The 21389-nt window shown below is 41.6% G+C and overlaps 1 protein-coding gene across 33 annotated transcripts in view; it reads left to right on the forward strand.

Annotated features, from left to right (window-relative positions):
* Window positions 1-21389, forward strand: part of LOC116472985 (microtubule-actin cross-linking factor 1, isoforms 1/2/3/4/5) — a 404777-nt gene that overhangs the window by 259206 nt on the left and 124182 nt on the right. For 26 of the 33 annotated variants that reach the window (XM_058441923.1, XM_058441919.1, XM_058441922.1 and 23 more), the window contains 9 exons: window positions 2508-2741; window positions 4999-5148; window positions 6306-6539; window positions 8528-8752; window positions 13249-13767; window positions 14561-14737; window positions 15007-15130; window positions 16573-16781; window positions 17139-17456. In XM_058441923.1, the coding sequence (XP_058297906.1) occupies window positions 2508-2741; window positions 4999-5148; window positions 6306-6539; window positions 8528-8752; window positions 13249-13767; window positions 14561-14737; window positions 15007-15130; window positions 16573-16781; window positions 17139-17456 (2190 nt within the window). The remainder of the gene's footprint in view (window positions 1-2507; window positions 2742-4998; window positions 5149-6305; window positions 6540-8527; window positions 8753-13248; window positions 13768-14560; window positions 14738-15006; window positions 15131-16572; window positions 16782-17138; window positions 17457-21389) is intronic. The other 7 variants (XM_058441934.1, XM_058441935.1, XM_058441937.1 and 4 more) reach the window with 1 other exon arrangement.

Consider the following 21389-nt stretch of genomic DNA (forward strand, 5'->3'; position numbering starts at 1 on the left):
GTGATCCGCCCGCCTCGGCCTCCCAAAGTGCTGGGATTACAAGCGTGAGCCACCGCGCCCGGCCTCCAGGGGTTACATTTCTCCTCTCCTGATTCTTCCCTTGGGGTGGGCTGTCTGCATGTGCAGTGACCTGCTAGCACTTGGGAGGGGTCGCATGTGCAGTGTGTTTACTAAAGTTGTATACGTGCTCACTTGAGGCATTTTTCCCTTACCAGTCGAGCGTTCTTAGAGGAAGTTCATATACCAGTTTAAACTCAGCCACTTTACCTCTTAGTGCGCATGCTTGAGCCCACTCGCCCAGCTCCTGAGATCTTACCGGGAAGCTGCTAATCACCAGCTTTAGGTGTTTTCTATCTATTGAGAGCCTGCCTTTCTCTGTTGCTGGCTGCAACCAATTATTATTTTAGAGAGAGGGTTGAACAACCACCTGACCATCACCTGATGGTCACCTGACATTCTTGGAGGTGACCATCAGGTGATGTGGAGGTGGGCAGGGCCTCTCATGCCCTGCTTATGTCTGCCTAACTACCTACTGTAACATTATGATAAATATTCAAGAAGCCGTTTCTGCCTGTTCTGCAGGATTGACTACTTTCAATTGATCTACTCTCAGTTTCAAAGTGATGGAGATCCAGTATAACATAATTGATAATCACTAAATGTGGGAAGATTACTTGCTTTTAATAGTCTGAAAACAGAAGATTTTAGTGTTTGGACAGTTTTTACTACTTTAAGGAAAAAATATAACTATAACAAGAAAGTCTTGAGTGTAATCTTTCAGTTTTAAAAATAGTATAAACAGCATAATTTACTCAGAAAATCAAAATTTAGGCTGGGCGTGGTGGCTCATGCCTGTAATCCCAGCACTTTGGGAGGCTACGTGGAAGGATCACTTAAGCCCGGGAGTTCGAGACCAGCCTGGGCAATGTAGTGAGACACCATGTCTACAGATAACTTAAAAAATTAGCTGGGCATGGTGGTGTGCATGTGTGGTCCCAGCTACTTGGAAGGCTGCGGTGAGGACTGCTTGAACCCAGGAGGTCCAGGCTGCAGTGAGCTTTGTATGCATCACTGCACTCCAGCCTGGGTGACAGAGCAAGATCTTGTCTCAAAAAACAAAAATTTTAGCGAATCACAAACAAATTATATATTTTCTCAGTACTGGCCTACCAGTAAGTCATTGCTGGACAGATACAAATAGATATTTGAACCTAAGAAAGTACAATTAGGTACATCTCAGATCAGAAATTCATGTTATACTTTCCAAAACTTTTTTTAAAAATTGATGGCCGGGTGCGTGGCTCACGCCTGTAATCTCAGCACTTTGGGAGGTCAAGGAGGGCGATCACTTGAGGCCAGGAGTTCGAGACAAGTCTGGTCAACATGGCAAAACCCTGTCTCTACTAAAAATACAAAAAATTAGCCGGACGTTGTGGTGAGCACCTATAGGCCCAGCTACTCAGGAGGTAGAGGCACAATAATTGCTTGAACCAGTGAGACAGAGGTTGCAATGAGCCGAGATTGTACCACTGCACTCCAGCCTGGGCAACAGAGCAAGACTCTGTTTCAAAAAAAAAAAAAAAAAAAAAAAAGGCCACCACGGTGGCTCATGCCTGTAATCCCAACATTTTGGGAGGCCGAGGTGGGCAGATCACGAGGTCAGGAGATCGAGACCATCATGCTAACACAGTGAAACCCCATCTCTACTAACAGTACAAAAAATTAGCCGGGCGTGGTGGCAGGCGCCTATAGTCCCAGCTACTCGGGAGGCTGAGGCAGGAGAATAGCATGAACCTGGGAGGCAGAGCTTGCAGTGAGCCAAGATCGCGCCACTGTACTCCAGCCTGGGTGACAGAGTGAAACTCTGTATCAAAAAAAAATAATAATAATAATCACAGATATTTTGGATTAACAATAGTATAATTATGCTAGCGTAAATAATTGAGCTGCTTACTGCATTTGGAAATCAAGGTAGGTCCAGTAAAGGAAACTTAATTCTAATTTATGAGGAATTTGGAGAGACCAAAAGTGAGAGAGACATTTTTTTTCTTTCTGAGACGGAGTCTCGCTCTGTCGCCCAGGCTGGAGTGCAGTGGCGCAATCTCGGCTCACTGCAACCTCTGCCTCCCTGCAACCTCTGCCTCCCGGGTTCACGCCATTCTCCTGCCTCAGCCTCCCAAGTAGCTGGGACTATAGGCGCCCGCCACTACGCCTGGCTAATTTTTTGTATTTTTAGTAGAGATGGGGTTTCACCGTGTTAGCCAGGATGGTCTCAATCTCCTGACCTTGTGATCCGCCCACCTCGGCCTCCCAAAGTGCTGGGATTACAGGCATGAGCCACCGCGCCGGCCGAGAGAGACTTTAATTCTAGTTTGGCCCTAGAATCATTAGTGCCAGTTATGAAAATACAGGAAATTAGCCTCTCTGATTCTGTTGGTTTTCTTCATGGACTGAGAAATGGAAGTATCATGGTTTTGTTTTTTATTTCCTTTTTCCATTTACCTTAGGATTTGAAACAGCCCATGGCTGAGAGGAAAACTCAGCTGGATGCTCTTGCTTTTGATGTTCAGTTCTTTATCTCGGAACATGCCCAGGACTTGTCCCCTCAGCAGAATCGACAGATGCTGAGGCTTCTGAATGAACTGCAGAGGTCCTTCCAGGACATTTTGGAACAGACTGCAGCTCAGGTGGATGCCTTGCAGGGCCATCTTCAACAAATGGAGCAGGAAGCCCTGGTGAAGGTCAGACTGAACCAGCAGCTGGGCTCAGTTTGTCTTTGGGGATGTCCTCTGTCATTGGGTTTTCTGGCCAGACTCTGTGTGTCATGATTGCAGGAGCCTGGGTTTACCAGTTTTGAAATTTCATGTCATGCAAGCCAGTATGGTTCTAGTCCAGGAGGCACCTGTTCTGGCTGTTGTTCTTGCCATGTCTTTGGTTTTATGTATGTGTGAGAGAATGTATGTGTTGACATGTGTATACATATGCAAGTGTTTTCTTTTAGTGAGACTTTTCCTTCACTGTATCTCATTGTCTCTGACTTTCAAATGAAAATCATGTATCTAGTCCTTTCCCTACTTTACTTTCTCCTTTAGCATTGTTTTGAGGGCTCATAAGAACATCTAGATACTCTGTGCTCTTGAGGAGAAGGGTTCTGAAATCAGTTTCATTCTATTTAATCTATTTCAAATGATTTACAGTAAGGTTCCTTGACAATCCTTTCCTGACAAGGAAATTTTTATTAGAATTGTATTAATTTTTGGATCTTTAAGAATTAATATTATTTTCTTGCACGTTTCCTCACACTATAGTGCCCAGTGCTTATTCGCTTATTCAATCATGGAAAACAGTATGTAGAAGCAGGGATAATACTAAAACAAACAACCCAAAAACTAACCGTCCTACCATCTTCCATCACAACTCTCTTCTTGCAAAGCTCAACTCAACATAATTACATTAATAATAACATCAAAACCTTAGAATACCCAGAATTATGTTCATGTCATTTCTGCTATTTGAATAGTAAGTTGGCATATAGCAAGATGATACTAGAATTGTCATTATCACCATAAAATTTGTCTCAAGGGCTCCTTTATTAAATATTGTGCAAAAATTTGAGCTTTTGAGTCAGACTTTAAGGGAATTAGGGTAGTTGGTGCCATATGTCCCCTATTACTGTCTCATTTTTTCAACTATATTGAAATTGAGGTATACTGATGGAAAGCTTTAGGTTACCTTTGAAAACTGAGCATGTGCAATGCTCTCATTCAGGAGTTTATATAGCATGATATAACCTTTGGATAATTAATGAAGTAAAATTCATCTGAGCCACATTAAGACAAGACCCAGCCCAGATTCAGGGTAGATTCTGAGCTGCAGCAGGTGATAGAACTGCATGTGAACATTCTCCCTGAGCATGTAATTAATTCCACAATGCTTATTAACCTTGTTATTGTCAGAAATGCTCTGCTTTTCTCAATATTTGCCTTGAATGTGTGTATATGTCTCTGTGTTAACTTGTTTGCTTTGCTTTTTTCAGATTCAGTCTGCACCCATCCTAACCCATGAAGATCCTGTTTTACAGCTGAAGAGCTCTTAGGAGTTCTCTTCCAGAGCCCTTCTATTTGTCCTAAAGAGGGGGAGAGAGGGCCAATTTGGGCACCTGTTTGTAAGTGCAGGTGACTAAAGCACCATCAGAAGGTAGAAACTGGTGGAAAATGGTTTTAGAAGGATGGTCAGGAGAACACATCATGCTCAATTGCTCAGTCAGGTGCTTCAATGTCATGCAACTGAGATAAAATCTAGAGAAGGGATCAGGCACAGAAACATATTCCCTCTCTCTCCTTGGGCCTGGCCTGTTCCTTTGATATTAGTGTAGACACGTGAAGGACTGAGCCAGTTCCTATTCTTGGGCACTTTCCTTCTCAAAATAGCCAAATCTAGCCCTTCATGCCTGGCGTGTAATCATTTTATTTAATGAGTATCTGGATTGATGAGACATTTGATTTATAAAGTCAGCTCAATTATTAAGAAGCTCGATTAGCTTATGAATTATCCAGGTCTTTGATTTTTCTTTCTACTCCAATTCTTCTACTTTTGCATATTATGTAGCAAATCTCTGGTTCTAGTGGAGGGATTGATCAGAACCACTAAATTATTATCATCACCATTATCATGTGTGGATTTCAAGCATCTGGGCTCTTTCTTCTCCATTTCCGAAGATAATAACAGCAGTCTGGTGAAGGAGCTCTCAAACTAAAACCTGAACTAGAAGCATTCTCATAATTATCCTGATTATCCGATCCATAGACCCAGATCAATGGACTGTCCAAATGAGGGGAGCTTTCCGAATATGACTTCTGTGTCTTTTCCTATTCTAGTCTCCCACCAACTTTGCCATCCTTGAGATATAACCTTCCTGTTTTACATTTCAGGGAGTTTCTTGTTATTTGTAAAATGTGAATTAGGAAATGTCTCTTGATCCCTTTGCATTTTAATTAGACCCTGCAGAAACAACAAAATACCTGTCACCAGCAACTGGAGGATCTTTGCAGTTGGGTAGGACAGGCAGAAAGAGCACTGGCAGGCCACCAAGGCAGAACCACCTGGCAGGATCTCTCTGCTTTGCAGAAGAACCAAAGTGACTTGAAGGTCAGTGTGAATCCATCAGTTTTGACACAAAGTCTCACTCTATCGCTCAGGCTGGAGTGCAGTGGCGTTATCTTGGCTCACTGCAGCTTTGACCTCCTGGGCTCAGGCAATCCTCCCACCTCAGCCTCCCCAGGAGCTGGGACAAAGTCACGAGCCACCATGTCCTAATTTTTTAATTTTTTTGTAGAGATGGGGTATCACTATGTTGCCAAAGCTGGTCTCGAACTCTGGGCTCAAGCAATCCTCCTGCCATGGCCTTAGCCTCTCAAAGTGTTAGGATAACAGGCTTGAGCCACCATGCCTAGTGATTTTTTCATTCCTTCGACAAATATTTAGTGCTCAAGGGTTAGCAATAATGGTAAACAGACATCATCCCTGGCCTTGTGAAGCACACAGTCTAGCAGGGCATACAGAAATTATACAGGTTATTATAAAAATGAACATAAAATTATTAACTGTTATATCTGTGAAGGAAAACTAATATGAGAACATATAGCAGGGAGACCCAATCTAGTCTAGGATTTCAGAAAAGATTATCTTGAAGAAGTGTCACCTAAACTTGAGAAATGAAAGATATGTACGGGTTAATGCATGAAGAGGTAGGAGGAGGAAGAGAACATACCAGGCAGAGGCTTCTATATTAGTCTTGAGGTGGGTATGGTATTGAGCACAACATATTCAAGAACTGAAAGGAAGCTAGTTCAACTGGACTGCAAAGAACAAGAGGAAAATTAGGGAAAGTTGAAGTTGGAGGGGTAAGTGGGACCTTTATCACACTGGACCCCGTAGGCCACATTAAGGATAAGGAGTGATACCCAAGAGACTATAAGGGCCCATCAGGCCTCGACTCTGCTAAGATCATGTTGTCAACAATTCTTTATGGAACGAGTGATCTCTTTGAGAATAATGCATTGCAAAATGAAAAATCTCTCATGCTCATGTTTATGGACAACCTCCTTTTTTGGCTTCACTAAATATTTGCTTAGAAAACAAAATCAAATTTCTTTGCATTGATTTAAGCCTAAACCTGAAGCAGATTGTAGTCAGGGACTATATACAGGGCTATATGTCATCCTAGCCGTTCCATTTTTATACCATTAGAGGACTTAGAAGCACTAAAGTTGGAGGCTCTGCCATTCCTATTTTCTTGTGTTAAGGATTTACAGGATGACATTCAGAATCATGCCACCTCATTTGCCACTGTTGTCAAGGACATTGAGGGGTTCATGGAAGAGAATCAGACCAAGCTGAGCCCATGTGAGTTGACAGCTCTTCGGGAAAAGCTTCATCAGGCTAAGGAGCAATATGAGGCGCTCCAGGAACAGACACGGGTGGCCCAGAAGGAACTGGAGGAAGCAGTGGCCTCCGCCTTACAGCAGGAAACTGAAAAGGTAATAGACTGCTATGACACTTGATATTTTTCAAAAAAGAAAATTTTGGTACCAACACAAATAAAAGACAGGGGAAAACAGGCTTATAGCACGCACAGAATCATGAGGAAGGGCTACTTCAGGAGCTAGTCTGGTTTTTGTTTTTTGAGATGGAATCTCTGTCACCCAGGCTGGAGTGCAGTGGCATGATCTCGGCTTACTGCAACCTCTGCCTGCCAGGTTCAACTGATTCTCCTGCCTCAGCCTCAGCCTCCCAAGTAGCTGGGATTACAGGTGCCTGTCACCACGCCTAGCTAATTTTTGTATTTTTAGTAGAGATGGGGTTTCACCAGGTTGGCCAGGCTGGCTAGTCTGTATTTTTATAAGAATCTTTATTTTTACAAGAAATGTCCAGGAGGAGTTTAAGTCAGGACAGTTGGTAAAAAGTACATATTCCTATTCCTCCCCCAACCCCCAAACATCTTGCTATCTGTATACTCAGTCCTCTGACTAATTGAAAAATATCAGAAAGAACTTAGTGAGGAAGAGTATTATTATGGGGAGGAAAAAAGCAAATGGGTTTTTTTTTTTTTTTTTTTTTTTTTGAGACAGAGTTTTGCTCTGTTGCTAAGACTGGAGTACAGTGGTACAATCTCAGCTCACTGCAACCTCCACCTCCTGGGTTTGAGTCATTCTCGTCTCTCAGCCTCCTGAGTAGCTGGGACTACAGACGCATGCCACCACACCTGGCTAATTTTTGTATTTTTTAGTAGAGATGGGGTTTCACCATGTTGACCAGGCTGATCTCAAACTCCTGACCTCAAGTGATCCTCCTGCCTCGGCCTCCCAAAGTGCTGGGATTACAGGTGTGAGTCACCGTGCCTGGCCAAATGACATATTTTAATATAAGTGTAGACTGGTGATCTAAGAGTACTAGGGAAAAATATCTATGAAGTCTTAGTGAGCCAAAAGCTGTCCCCGAGCTTCCTCTATAGTTACGATGGGAATTGTGGCACTGGGATAAACCAAAGAGAAGCCAAAGTCTTAAATGACCTTCTGCACCCCACTCAGCACTGGCGGATTGAATTTGAATCCTTTGTTTAGCCTTGGATGCTGACACTAATGAGGAAAGTAGAGAACGTGGAAAAGAAAAATAAATTACCTGAAGATGAATTTTGAAATAGATGAATATATAACTTGGCATAACCTATTTATTAAAATACATATAGAGTCAGTAAATAGAATTTCAGAGGCAAGTTGAAGAATTAAATGTTTCCCTATAGCCTCAGGTGAGAGAAAAAATTTAAAAAGAGCTAAATGTTCTGTTTAGCTGAGGAAAGGATGAAAGAAGTTTGTCTTTCCTTTAGGAGAGAGCATCCAGGTAACTGAATGTGACTGTGCTATTTCTTACCCTACCAAGCCAGTCCGGCACTTCTGTGTACCTTGAAAGATTCTGTGAAGCATTGCTGGGTTGGCAGGACTAAATGACTTCTTAATAAAATATTTCTGAATCCTAGGATTTGTTTTGTTTTGAGACAGAGTATTGCCATGTCACCTAAGCTGGAGTAGGGTGGCACGATCTTGGCTTACTGCAACCTCCACCTCCCAGGTTCAAACGATACTCGTGTCTCAGCCTCCTGAGTAGCTGGGTCTACAGGCATGTGCCACCACACCCAGATAATTTTTTGTATTTTTAGTAGAGATGGGGTTTCACCACACTGACCAGGCTGATCTCAAACTCCTGATCCTCAAGTGAGCCACTGTCTCCTGCCTCTTTTTTTTTTTTTTTTTTTAAAGCAGTAAGATATAATGAAATGTGGAGATATTTTTAATAATTTTTCAAAAGATTTTAAAAGATGTGAATTCTCTTTTGTATGTGCAAAGACTGTTTATACCCAGTCTTAGAATTAGCATAAAATTCTCTTCTCCCCTTTACCCCATTACTTAACCTGTGGTTGTATGATTGAGTATGTAAAGCCTTCTCACTAGACTATCTCTTTGGCTTTCAGAGTAAAGCAGCAAAGGAACTGGCAGAGAACAAGAAGAAGATCAATGCTCTCCTGAATTGGGTAACTTCAGTAGGATCATCTGGTGGACAGCTGCTGACCAGCCTTCCAGGAATGGAGCAGCTCTCGGGAGCTAGCTTGAAGAAAGGAGCCTTGGACACCACTGATGGTTATATGGGGGTGAATCAAGCCCCAGAGAAACTGGACAAGCAATGTGAGATGATGAGGGTAAGGGTGTTAGCTTATCCTCACTATGCTAGAGAAATCTCTCCTGCCCTGAGCAAGTAACCACAATCACCTTGCCCCTAAATCCAGTGAGCACCTCTCAGTTTGTATCTTCTTTGATGTCTCAGCAGCTTTGACACTGTTGGCCACTCCTCTTGAAATACTTTCTCCCTTGGTTTCCATAATACTACTCTGCCCTGACCATCTTTCTTACTTTCCTCTGGCCAGTTTTCAAATACTGATGTTTCCAGGTGTATCCTAGGCCCTCTTTTTATCTTTCAGAACACACTTTCCTTGGGCAGTCTCATCTACTCACAACACTATAATTGCCATTTGCACTAATGAATTCTGTGTATGCATTTCCTTCCAGCCCTGATTTCTGTCCCAAGCTTCAAACCGGTATATAAATCTGTCTGCCTATTTGCAACTTGGGCCCACAAGCACATCAGCCTGAAAATGGAACTCCTATTTCCTATGATACTCCTCCCATAATCAAGCATTCTCTTTCCTTTATTCCCACTTCATTGTCTGAACTGGACGTCATCCTAGATTCCTTTCTCTTTTTCACTCTCCCACATCAAATCAGTCATCAAATCTTATGCTAATTATATTTTTTTCAAAGTCAGCTACACTTCTTCATCTTTATTGAGATATTATTGTAGTTTAGAACCACTGTCTGCTTTCACTGGTATTATTATAGTAGCTTCTACTGGTCTTCTTGCCTCTTGGCTTTTACCTTCCAGTCCATTCTCCTTACTACTAAGGAATCTTTCTAAAATGCCATATCCTTGCTTAGCCCTTTTTATGGTTCCCTGTTGCCCTCAAGATTACATGGTTAACTCTCCTCTCAGCCTCTACCCACTGGGATCTAGTCTACTTATTTGGCCTTATCTGTCACCTTCCTTTATACTTGAGCATCTGCTTATATTGATTCCTTTCAGTTTATTGGCTAAACTGTGCTCTCACTTTCCTCTGGGCCTTTACATGCTGTTGGAACTTACTTGCTTCTTCATTGCATAAAGTAAGGGAGGGGGCCCAGCTATTGGTTAATTTTTACTCATTCTTCACATCTCAGCTTAGAGTTCACTTCCTCTAGGAAGCCCTTAATTCATCACCACTCACCAAAGTTAGGGTATATATTCCCCCTATATGCTCTTCTTTCTTTTATTTTATTTTATTTTATTTTTTATTTTTTTTGAGACAGAGTCTTGCTCTGTTACCCAGGCTAGAGTACAGTGGCGCGATCTCGGCTCACCGCAACTTCCATCTCCTGGAGTCAAGCAATGCTCATGCATCAGCCTCCCAAGTAGCTAAGATTACAGGCATGTGCCACCATGCCTAGCTAAGTTTTGTATTTTTAGTAGAGATGGGGTTTCACTATGTTGGCCAGACTGGTCTCAAAGTCCTGACCTCAGGTGATTTGCTCACCTCCCAAAGTGTTGGGATTACAGGTGCCCAGCCTGTAAGTTCCTCTTATACGCTTTCCTACTTTGTAGCATTTCTCATTCGATATTGTTTTGTTGTCTGTATTGCCCTCTAGATGCTAGGCTTGAAAACGCACACTGTTTCTTACAGGCTCCCTGTTCTGTAACAAAACAAAACAAAAAAGCAGAAGTCACTTCTTACTGTTTACTTCTACTCATTTATTTATTCATTTAGTAATTACTGAATAGCTGCCATATGCCAGGAATTAGAAATAAGCCAGTGAGCCAAACCCAGTAAACCATCTTCAAGGGCATCAACTGGCATATACAGGCACATTCTATTGAATGACTGAAAGAAGATTACGTATTTAGGACACTTACAACACATGGATCATATATTTTAGTGGTGACACCTTTATAGAAAGAATATTGGCTTAGCTGGAATACTTGTGTTCAGTGGCCTGTGTGGACCATTGTCATATTTTATATTAATAGGATTTCTGCCTCTTGCATGATGCTTTTGGAAGGTCCATTATAATGTGTCCCCCAAAGCCCTGGTAGTCTTATAAGAGGACAGAGGAAAAATGGTTCTGCTGTCATAGGGCGTCTCTGACACCTTTTGCTGGCAGCAGTCAACCTAACCAAGTGGTATCTCCATTCTAGGAAGAAAACTGCCTTATAGGTAGATGAGTTAGAAGGTGAGAATGGAGGACACTTGGGTGATATACAGACAAAATCGTAGTACCGCTCCCACTTCACTGTCTAATTGAGCGAGATATATTTGTCATTCCAGCTTTCTTTTTTTCCTTCCGCCTTTTTTTTTCCTTCCACCTTTTTTTTTTTTTTTTGAGATGGAGTCTCACTCTGTCGCCAAGCTGGAGTGCAGTGGCACAATCTCAGTTCACTGCAACCTCTGCCTTCCGGGTTCAAGCCATTCTCCTGCCTCAGCTTCCTGAGTAGCTGGAATTACAGGTGCATGCCACCACACCCAGCTAATTTTTGTATTTTTAGTAGAGACGGGGTTTCACCATGTTGGCCAGCATAGTCTCGATCTCTTGGCCTCATGATCCACCTGCCTCAGCCTCCCAAAGTGCTGAGATTACAGGTGTGAGCCACCGCGCCCAGCTTTTTTTTTATTTTTTATTTTTTTATTTTATTTATTTATTTTTTTTTTGAGACGGAGTCTCGCTCTGTCGCCCAGGCTGGAGTGCAGTGGCACAATCTCGGCTCACTGCAAGCTCCACCTCCCAGGTTCACGCCATTCTCCTGCCTCAGCCTCTCCGAGTAGCTGGGACTACAGGTGCCCGCCACCACGCCCGGCTAATTTTTTTGTATTTTTAGTAGAGACGGAGTTTCACCGTGGTCTCGACCTCCTGACCTCGTGATCCGCCCGCCTCAGCCTCCGAAAGTGCTGGGATTACAGGCGTGAGCCACCGCGCCCAGCCTATTATTTTTTAAAGAGATGAGGCCTCACTTTGCCACCCAGGCTGAAGTGCAGTGGTACGATTATAGCTCACTGTAACAGGTGTGCACTCACCATGCTTTTTTTTTGCACTCACCATCCATTAATTTTTTTTTTAAGAGACAGTCTTGCTATGTTGTTGCTCAGGCTGGTCTCAAAAACCTAGCTTCAGTGATACTCCTGCATCAGCCTCCTAGTCACTCAGCTTTCTTGAAATGATGTGGTAAGCTGAGGCTATCAGGTTGCTGTTGATACAGGCTAAAACTAGACGATGATCTGTAGTCCTTCTCTAAGTAGTGTCATAAACAGTGTAGGTAGTCAGGAACACTGACAACTCCATTGTCTTCTAGACTCAGGAAGAACATCTTATGTTTCAAAACAAAAACTCACAACTCTCCTCAAAGAACTCATATTCCATTGGAATAGAAAGAAGGTCTATGTATAAGCACATAGACAAAGTACATACAAATAAAAAGTACAAATTACTTATTACCCAGAAATACAGTTTACTCTCTAATTATTGAATTAATTTTCCATGGCCTTTCCTAGTAGGGACAGCCTTCATGGGCACATGAGTGACATATTTCACAGTTAAGAACTTTTATTTTTTTTATTTTTTTATTTTTATTTTTGAGATGGAGTCTCAGTCTGTTGCCAGGCTGGAGTGCAGTGGCAGGGTCTCGGCTCACTGCAACCTCTGCCTCCCAGGTTCAAGCAATTCTGCCTCAGCCTCCCAAGTAGCTGGGATTACAGGCACATGTCACCATGCCCAGCTAATTTTTGTATTTTCAGTAGAGACAGGGTTTCACCATATTGGCCAGGATGGTCTCAATCTCTTGACCTCGTGATCTGCCCGCCTCGGCCTCCCAGAGTACTGGGATTACAGGCGTGAGCCACCGTGCCTGGCCGAACTTAAAATTTTTATATTGTCATATGTATGATTTATTCAGCTACCCTTCCACTAATGTAGATGATTATTAGTTGTCCATTTGTACAGTTTAGCGAAGAGAGTCAGGTTTGAGTTGCAGTTCTGTTCCTTAACAAACTGCATGACCTTAGTCAAGATATATAACATCTTTTTGGTATTCACTTACTCTTAATATGGGTATTATATTGTCTACCTACATTATAGGTCGTGCCACAAAGCAAATGAGATAATACATGTAAAATTTCTTTGAAAGCCATAAAGTCCTATACGTGTCAGTTCAGAGGGGATTAGCATGTGCCATACTCTTTAGAGAGTGACTGATATTGGTGATTTCTGAGCAGCTGGAAAAATGGTCTATTGAGTAGAGATAGAGACCTCTCCCTACTTCTAGCTTATAGGTAGATAGTCCTTAAAGATTATAAGTACAATTTAAGAGTCAGCATCTAAACTAAAGGGCTATACCTAAAACAAGGGGTTGAACTGAATAAAATGAAATTAACAGGGGAAAATGTGAGATGCAGCAAAACTGAGAGAGGTGTATGACTTGACAGCAATGTGGGTGAAAAGACCAAGGCTTAATATGAGCAGACCTCACATGGAGTATGAAGTCCAGTCTTGTATACCTCAAATTATTGTGGATTCCCTACTGATTGTCCTTTGTTTGGGGGGATTTTTTTTTTACTAGGCCCGTCACCAAGAATTGCTGTCCCAGCAGCAAAATTTCATTCTGGCCACCCAGTCAGCTCAGGCCTTCTTGGATCAGCATGGCCACAATCTCACACCTGAGGAACAACAGATGCTGCGAGAGAAGCTGGGAGAGTTAAAGGAGCAATACTCTACTTCCCTGGCCCAATCAGAGGCAGAACTGAAGCAGGTGCAGACACTTCAGGATGAGTTGCAGAAATTTATGCAGGATCATAGAGAGTTTGAAAGCTGGTTGAAACGATCTGAGAAAGAGCTGGAGAACATGCATAAGGGAGGCAGCAGCCCCGAGGCCCTTCCCTCCCTGCTAAAGCGGCAAGGAAGCTTCTCAGAGGATGTCATTTCCCACAAAGGAGACTTGAGATTTGTGACTATCTCAGGACAGAAAGTCTTGGACATGGAAAACAGTTTTAAGGAAGGCAAAGAACCATCAGAAATTGGAAACTTAGTAAAGGACAAGTTGAAGGATGCAACAGAAAGATACACTGCTCTCCACTCAAAGGTAAGGGGGCAGCTCCTGGCATCCTTGGTGAAACAATCATGGCAGCCTTCACACAATGTAGGTAGTGTCTGGGGCTCAGAATAAGAACTCCAGGACACAGTAGGAGAGCTGATTTATACTGGGACCACGGGCAGAAGGTCTTCACAAACAATGCAAAAAATGTAAAATACATAGGTATTAGCCCAAAGGCCTGATAACTAGCTAATACGTAATACCTAGCACTGGCAGGAGTGTGTCACACTGATGGTGAAGGTGGAAATATTCACCTTCCTGTATGCTGACCAGCAGACTTGGAGTCCCAAGAGACATAGCACACAGGGGAAATTTAAACCAATTGCACAGTCTTTATTTCTGGACAAAGCATCTAGGGTAAATCCTTACCTTCCTTCCTATCTAAAGAACTTCCTCTTTCTTCTAAAGTTTAGAATCCAGTCAGCTCTTCTTACCTGTCTTATGCCTCTGCCAACACTTCTAATCCCCAAGAAAGAATACTTTTTGCACTTCATAACCCCTACCTTTGTCTGCAACCTTATGTTCATTTCTTTGGGGGCTTGTTATACATCTCATTAAATTTTCCTGGGTATGTAAGAAGGTCGAGGTGAATAGTATGGAGCAAACAATGGGGACCCACACTTATAGATCATTGCTACCCATCTGTCCATGGGCTCTGGCACTACACTTATCTGAAGTTACAGTGAGTTCTCTGTAACAAAGCCAGGCCTCTTTCTTTGGGCAGCTGCTGCCTTTGGCCTGACCTTGCTTAAGTCTGCTTACCTTTCTTTCTCTTTCACAGTGTACACGATTAGGATCTCACCTGAATATGCTGTTAGGCCAGTATCATCAATTCCAAAACAGTGCTGACAGCCTGCAGGCCTGGATGCAGACTTGTGAGGCCAATGTGGAGAAGCTCCTCTCAGATACTGTTGCCTCTGACCCTGGAGTTCTCCAGGAGCAGTTTGCAACAACAAAGGTAAGTCAGGACACAGGCTGTGTTGTGGTGTCAAGACCTCGTATTCCATGGCGTAAAGTACCCCAAAATAAAGCAAATGCTTACATAAAATAAAGGCAGTGGTTGGGATGCCTTGGACGAGATCTGAGTGCTAAACCCTTGCTTCTAATATTTATGACTATGGGTAAACTTAGAATTATTCTGTAAAGCTGTTCAGTAGCTCCAGATTCCTAGAATCAGCTTTGATTACTTAGATGTTTTTCTTTTGTTTTTTTTTCATGGACAAGCAGCAGTTGCAGGAGGAATTGGCTGAACACCAAGTACCTGTGGAAAAACTCCAAAAAGTAGCTCGTGACATAATGGAAATTGAAGGGGAGCCAGCCCCAGACCACAAGCATGTTCAAGAAACTACAGGTATAAAGCAGCAACAGTATAATAGTTCTCCCTTAATTCCTAGTATGTACCTCTGTTCTGCAGTATGTCACGCTGTGTTGTGCAAATATCTGTGGTGCCAGGCTAGAGGCTGAGAATATAAACATGAATAGACATAGATTGTCATCAAAGAGCTCATCCTCTCATGAACTTTATTCTTGCACCATTGAAGGACCTTCACAATCTGGCTTCAGTCTCTTTTCCCCAGGCATCCATCTTCTAGCCACATCTACTTCTTTTCTTTCCCGAGTAAACCACTTACATTGTATTACCCCTGAAGTTTTTCCTATTGCTTAGCTGCTAACATTTATTGAATGCTTACCAAGCATGGTGAAATCTTGCCCATGCTTCAAGATGTAGCCAAGAGTATACCATGGTGACTATAGTTAATAACGATATATCGTATACAGGCCGGGCGTGGTGGCTCACACCTGTAATCCCAGCACTTTGGGAGGCCACGAGGTTAGGAGATCGAGACTATCCTGGCCAACAAGGTGAAACCCCATCTGTACTAAAAATACAAAAAAAAAAAAATTAGCCGGGCATAGTGGCCAGTGCCTGTAATCCCAGCTACTCTGGAGGCTGAGGCAGGAGAATGGCGTCAACCTGGGAGGCGGAGCTTGCAGTGAGCTGAGATCGTGCCACTGCACTCCAGCCTGGGCAACAGAGCAAGACTCCGTCTCAAAAAAAAAAAAAAAAAAAAAAAATATATATATATATATATCTCTCTCTCTCTCTCTCTCTCTCTCTCTCTCTCTCTCATATACTTGTAAATTGCTGCAAGCGTGTATTTTAAGTGTTTTCACCACAAAAAAGTGGTAAGTATTTGAGGTAATGCATATGTTAAATAGCTTGACTTAGCCATTCCACTCCTCAAAAGAAACGAAAGATAACTATTCTTCCTTCTGGGCTTCTCGAGGACAGTACTTCTAGTATTAATATACCACTTAAAATTTTATTTTTATCATTAATTGTGATGTGTCTTCCTCTGCCTATGCTCTGTTTTAAAGTCTTAAGTTGTAGATGTCAGATAAGATACTTACATGTCTTTAGTCCTCGGCATCTAGTACAATTTCTGGTTCTTTGTATGCAGTAAATAACTAATGCTTATTGAACTTGGCTCTAATACTAATGCATTTCAAGCTTATTCCTTCTATTGGTCTTAATGTCAATTATTATTACAATTACTATGTTCAATGTCGGACTGGGCATGGTGGCTCATGCCTGTAATCCAGGCACTTTAGGAGGCTGAAGTAGGAAGACTGCTTGAGGCCAGGAGTTCAAGACCAGCCTGGGCAACATATTGAGACCACATCCCTATAATAATAATAGTAATAATAATAATAATAATTTAATAATAAAGTCTTTAAAAGCATAATACAAAAATTGTCTCCACTCTTTCTTTTCATGGCCTGATTTTTCAGATTCCATACTCAGTCACTTCCAGAGCCTCTCCTATAGCCTAGCTGAGCGATCTTCTCTGCTGCAGAAAGCAATTGCCCAATCTCAAAGTGTCCAGGAAAGCCTGGAGAGCCTGTTGCAGTCTATTGGAGAAGTTGAACAAAACCTGGAAGGGAAGCAGGTGTCATCACTCTCATCAGGAGTCATCCAGGAAGCCTTAGCCACAAATATGGTAAGATCTGTGTCCCAAGAGCTAGCATAGAGGGTGTGTTTGCTATGTGCCCTCATTACATAATGTTGAAAAAGTGACAAGAGAGAACTTAACATCTGTGAATCGTCTAATAAGATTTAGAAATGATAACTAATCCATGCAAAGATATTTATACCCAATTGAGCTGGAATGAAAGTGGAGATAGCAAAGTCATGTGGTAGAAGGGGTGGAGAACTAAGGGGATGAGATGTGTGGTATTCTGGAGGCTCAGTTGCAGTCCTCCAGTCCCCATTGTGAGATAGCATATAGTTTTAGTTTGTGGCTCAGATGTCCTGGAATAAGTGAGCCAGGAGCTGACAGACATGTTCTTCATGACAGAAATTGAAGCAGGACATTGCTCGGCAAAAGAGCAGCTTGGAGGCCACCCGTGAGATGGTGACCCGATTCATGGAGACAGCAGACAGTACCACAGCAGCAGTGCTGCAGGGCAAACTGGCAGAGGTGAGCCAGCGGTTCGAACAGCTCTGTCTACAGCAGCAAGAAAAGGAGAGCTCCCTAAAGAAGCTTCTGCCTCAGGCAGAGATGTTTGAACATCTCTCTGGTAAGCTGCAGCAGTTCATGGAAAACAAAAGTCGGATGCTGGCCTCTGGAAATCAGCCAGATCAAGATATTACACATTTCTTCCAACAGATCCAGGTGAGGATATGTCTGCCATGTTAGCAGAATAAAGGGAAGAGAAGGGCAGGGAGAGAACCAGCATTTACTGAGCACGTACTACATCAGTCAGTATACTGGAATCTTTACCTGCATTATCTTTGGGAATTATTACAGTGATCCCGTAAACTAGGTATCACTTGTCCATTTTTTAACCAACGCAGTCAATATTTATTTTTCACTCTTAATACATGTTCAACCCAAATCAGCAGGGCCATTCAGCTCATCATAATCACTCAAGGGATGCAGATTGATGGAGATTTCATCCTGATACAAGCTTTCATGATTACTGCCTCAGTGGTAAAAGGGCATATTATATTTATTTACATTTTATTAGTCAAAGCACTTTCCACAAAACCACCTATACCTTTCAAGAGTGTGAGGAAATGTAATCTCACCACATACCTAGAAGGTGCAAAGCTAGAAATATTTGGTAAAAAGTATTAACTACCACAGATATATACCCAGAAGTAGAATTGCCAAGTCATAGTATATGCATATATTAATTTAATTTAATTTAATTAATGGCCAATTTGAGCTCCAGAATGGCTGTACCAGCACACATTCCCACCTGTAGTACTTCAGCATTCCTGTATCTGTGCATTGCTGCCTTCGCTTTATCCAGCTTTCTAACTTTTTCCATATTAAAGTAGAATCTCATTGTTTGGTTTGGTTTGTTCTCCTTTTTGCTTTGAATGATTTCAAACTTACAGAAAAGCAGAAGGAATGGTCCGTTAAACACCAGCATACTCTTCATCCCAGTTGCTAATTGTTTTCCCTCTCTTATAAAAATATAAAAGCGAGTATCATTATGGGCTTCTATATTTATTACCATTATTCTTTATGATACTTAATGTTTTCCCAAATGTGGTCAGTGGGAGCCCCTTCAAGCTGTCTCCTGTGGCTTTTGGACATGTCTTCCTCAGCGTAAGAGCACTTTTGGCACTTAAGATATTTGTGGCACAATAATGTATTTCCTTGTCCCCTATCTGAAATCAGTTGTTTATCCAAGGAGTCCCACTTTTAGTGGGGAATGATATTTAGAAACCAAATCTGGACACTAGATGAGCTACTGGAGTGTCACTACTTTTAGGTTCTTTTTAATAGATAGTGTTAGGAAATATATGTGTATGTTTTTTATATCATAAAATCATACTGATAGTCTAGTTTCAACCCAACACCATAGGAATCTTCCTCCTTTCCACATTTGTATCTTCCTTTCCTGTAGGGAGATCCCTAGTTCCCGGCAACTTTAATATATTTACTTATTTGTTTTATTCTACAATAAATATAAGATAGTTTTAGAATTACACTAGTATTTCTACCAATAACAAACCTGCTAAATAAAATTGAAGATTTCTTTGGATTTGTTTTTGTCCTTAGCCTATGACCCACTGTGTACTGTGTTCAAAAATTACCTGAATTATTTTTTCTGTAATTTCATATATAATTAGATTTCTTTCTATTTGTATTCAACTTTAGGACTTTATTTTTCTACCTTTGTTGATTAAACTTATTTTTAAATATGTAAAGCATTAACATAAGTCAAAAGTTAAAACTATACAAAAAGTTATACTCAAGGTATAGGAAGTGAATAAGGATATATTCTCATTGTCTTTCCTGTCTCTTCCATCCCATTTTCACCCATCCCCATAGTAACACATTTCAGGTTTATTTTTTTCTATTTCTTTTTACCAAAATGAACATACACACACATTCTTATTTTCCATTCTTCCTTACAAAAAATAAGGGTATATTACGTAATCCTTTGCTTTTTTACTTAATATGTCTTAGAAATCACTTAACATGGATTCACAGAGATCTTCATTTTTTAAACCATACATTCATTGTGTAGAAGAATTACAGTTTAATCAACAAGACTCTTTCTTTCTTTCTTTTTTTTTTTTTTTTTCTTGAGACAGAGTCTTACTCTGTGCTCTGTTGCCCAGGCTGAAGTGCAGTGGCACGATCTTGGCTCACTGTAACCTCAACCTCCACCTGGGTTCAAGCGATTCTCCTGCCTCAGCCTCCCAAGAAGCTGGGATTATAGGTGCCTGTAACGATGACTGGATAGTTTTTTTGTATTTTTAGTAGAGATGGGGTTTCGCCATGTTGGCCAGGCTGATCTCGAACTCCTGACCTCAGGTGATCCGCCCGCCTCGGCCTCCCAAAGTGCTGGGATTACAGGCATGAGCCACCACACCTGGCCAAGAAGACTCATATGTGGTGGACATTTAAATTGTTGTTTCCAAAATTGTGCTATTACTACTGAATAACTGTGTATTTTTTCCCATAATATTGGAAGTGTATCCTCAGAATAAGTTCCTAGAGTGAAGTTGTTGCATTAAAGGGTAAATACATGTGTAGTTTTGTTAGAAATAGCCAAATTCCCCTCCATTGAAATTTCACCATTTTGCATTCCCACCAGCAGTGTATTAGAGTACCTGTTTCCCCTATAGCCTCACCAACAAAATTTATTATCAAGCTTTTAAATTTTTTCTGGTGTGATTAGTAAAACATGATATGTGAATGTGGTTTTAATTTTTATTTCTCTTATGAGCGAGGTTGAGTATATTTTTACATTTAAGAGTCATTTATTTGTGAACTGTCTGTTCATGTATTTTGTCATTTTTTGGTACAGATTTTTGGTCTTCTCTCAATTTTTAAAGTTTTTTTTTTTTTTTTTTTTTAGAGCTCTTATATATTAGAGAGATTAATTCTTTATCTGTGATATGTTAGAAATATTGTTTCCCAGTTTGTGCTTTTGACTTATGGTGTTTTTTGCCATGTAAATGTGGAATTTTTGTTCTAAATAGAAGATTTTATGAGTATTTTATTAAATATGTATTTTTAGTCATAGTTTGAAAGATTTTTGTCACACCCAGGTTGTGAAAAAATTTATTCATGCTTTATTCTAAAACTTGTTTTAATTTTTTTACATTTGAATCTTTTAACAATTTAAGCTTGTTCTGAAGTACGAATCATGTTTACCTTTTTCTATCATGTCTATCTAGTTGTTCATAATAGAAGTTGAGTGCCCCTACTCCAAAATCTGAAACGCTCCAAAATCTGAAACTTTTTTTTTTTTTAGATGGAGTCTTGCTCTGTCACCCAGGCTGGAGTGCAGTGGCACAATCTCAGCTCACTGCACGCTCTGCCTTCCAGGTTCATGCCATTCTCCTGCCTCAACCTCCCAAGTAGCTGGAACTACAGGTGCCTGCCACCACGTCCAGCTAATTTTTTTTGTATTTTTAGTAGAGACAGGGTTTCACCGTGTTAGCCAGGGTGGTCTTGATCTGCTGACCTCATGATCCACCCGCCTCAGCCTCCCAAAGTGCTGGGATTACAGGCGTGAGCCACCGCACCCAGCCAAAAATCTAAAGCTTTTTTTTTTTTTGAGATGGAGTTTCGCTCTGTCGCCCAGGCTTGAGTGCAGTGGCGCGATCTCAGCTCACTGCAAGCTCCGCCTCCCAGGTTCACACCATTCTCCTGCCTCAGCCTCCCAAGTAGCTGGGACTACAGGCGCCCGCCACCAAGCCTGGCTAATTTCTTTTTGTATTTTTAGTAGAGACGGGGTTTCACCGGGTTAGCCAGGATGGCTAGGATCTCCTGACCTCATGAACCACCCGCCTTGACCTCCCAAAGTGTTGGGATTACAGGCATGAGCCACTGCGCCCAGCCCAAAATCTGAAACATTTTGAGTGCCAACATGACACTTAAGAGGTCATGCTCAAAGGAAAGACTCACTGGAGCACTTCAGATTTCAGAGCTTCAGATTAGGGATGCGCAACTGCTAAGTATAATGCAAATATTCCAAGATCTGGAAGAGTCTGGAATTCAAAACACTTCTGGTCCCAAGCATAAAGGATATCCAACCTTTATCATTTATTTGAAAAGTCCATCTTTTCCCCAGAT

This window comes from Hylobates moloch, unplaced genomic scaffold (genome assembly GCF_009828535.3).
Source record: "Hylobates moloch isolate HMO894 unplaced genomic scaffold, HMol_V3 SCAFFOLD_8, whole genome shotgun sequence".
Taxonomy (NCBI): domain Eukaryota; kingdom Metazoa; phylum Chordata; class Mammalia; order Primates; family Hylobatidae; genus Hylobates; species Hylobates moloch.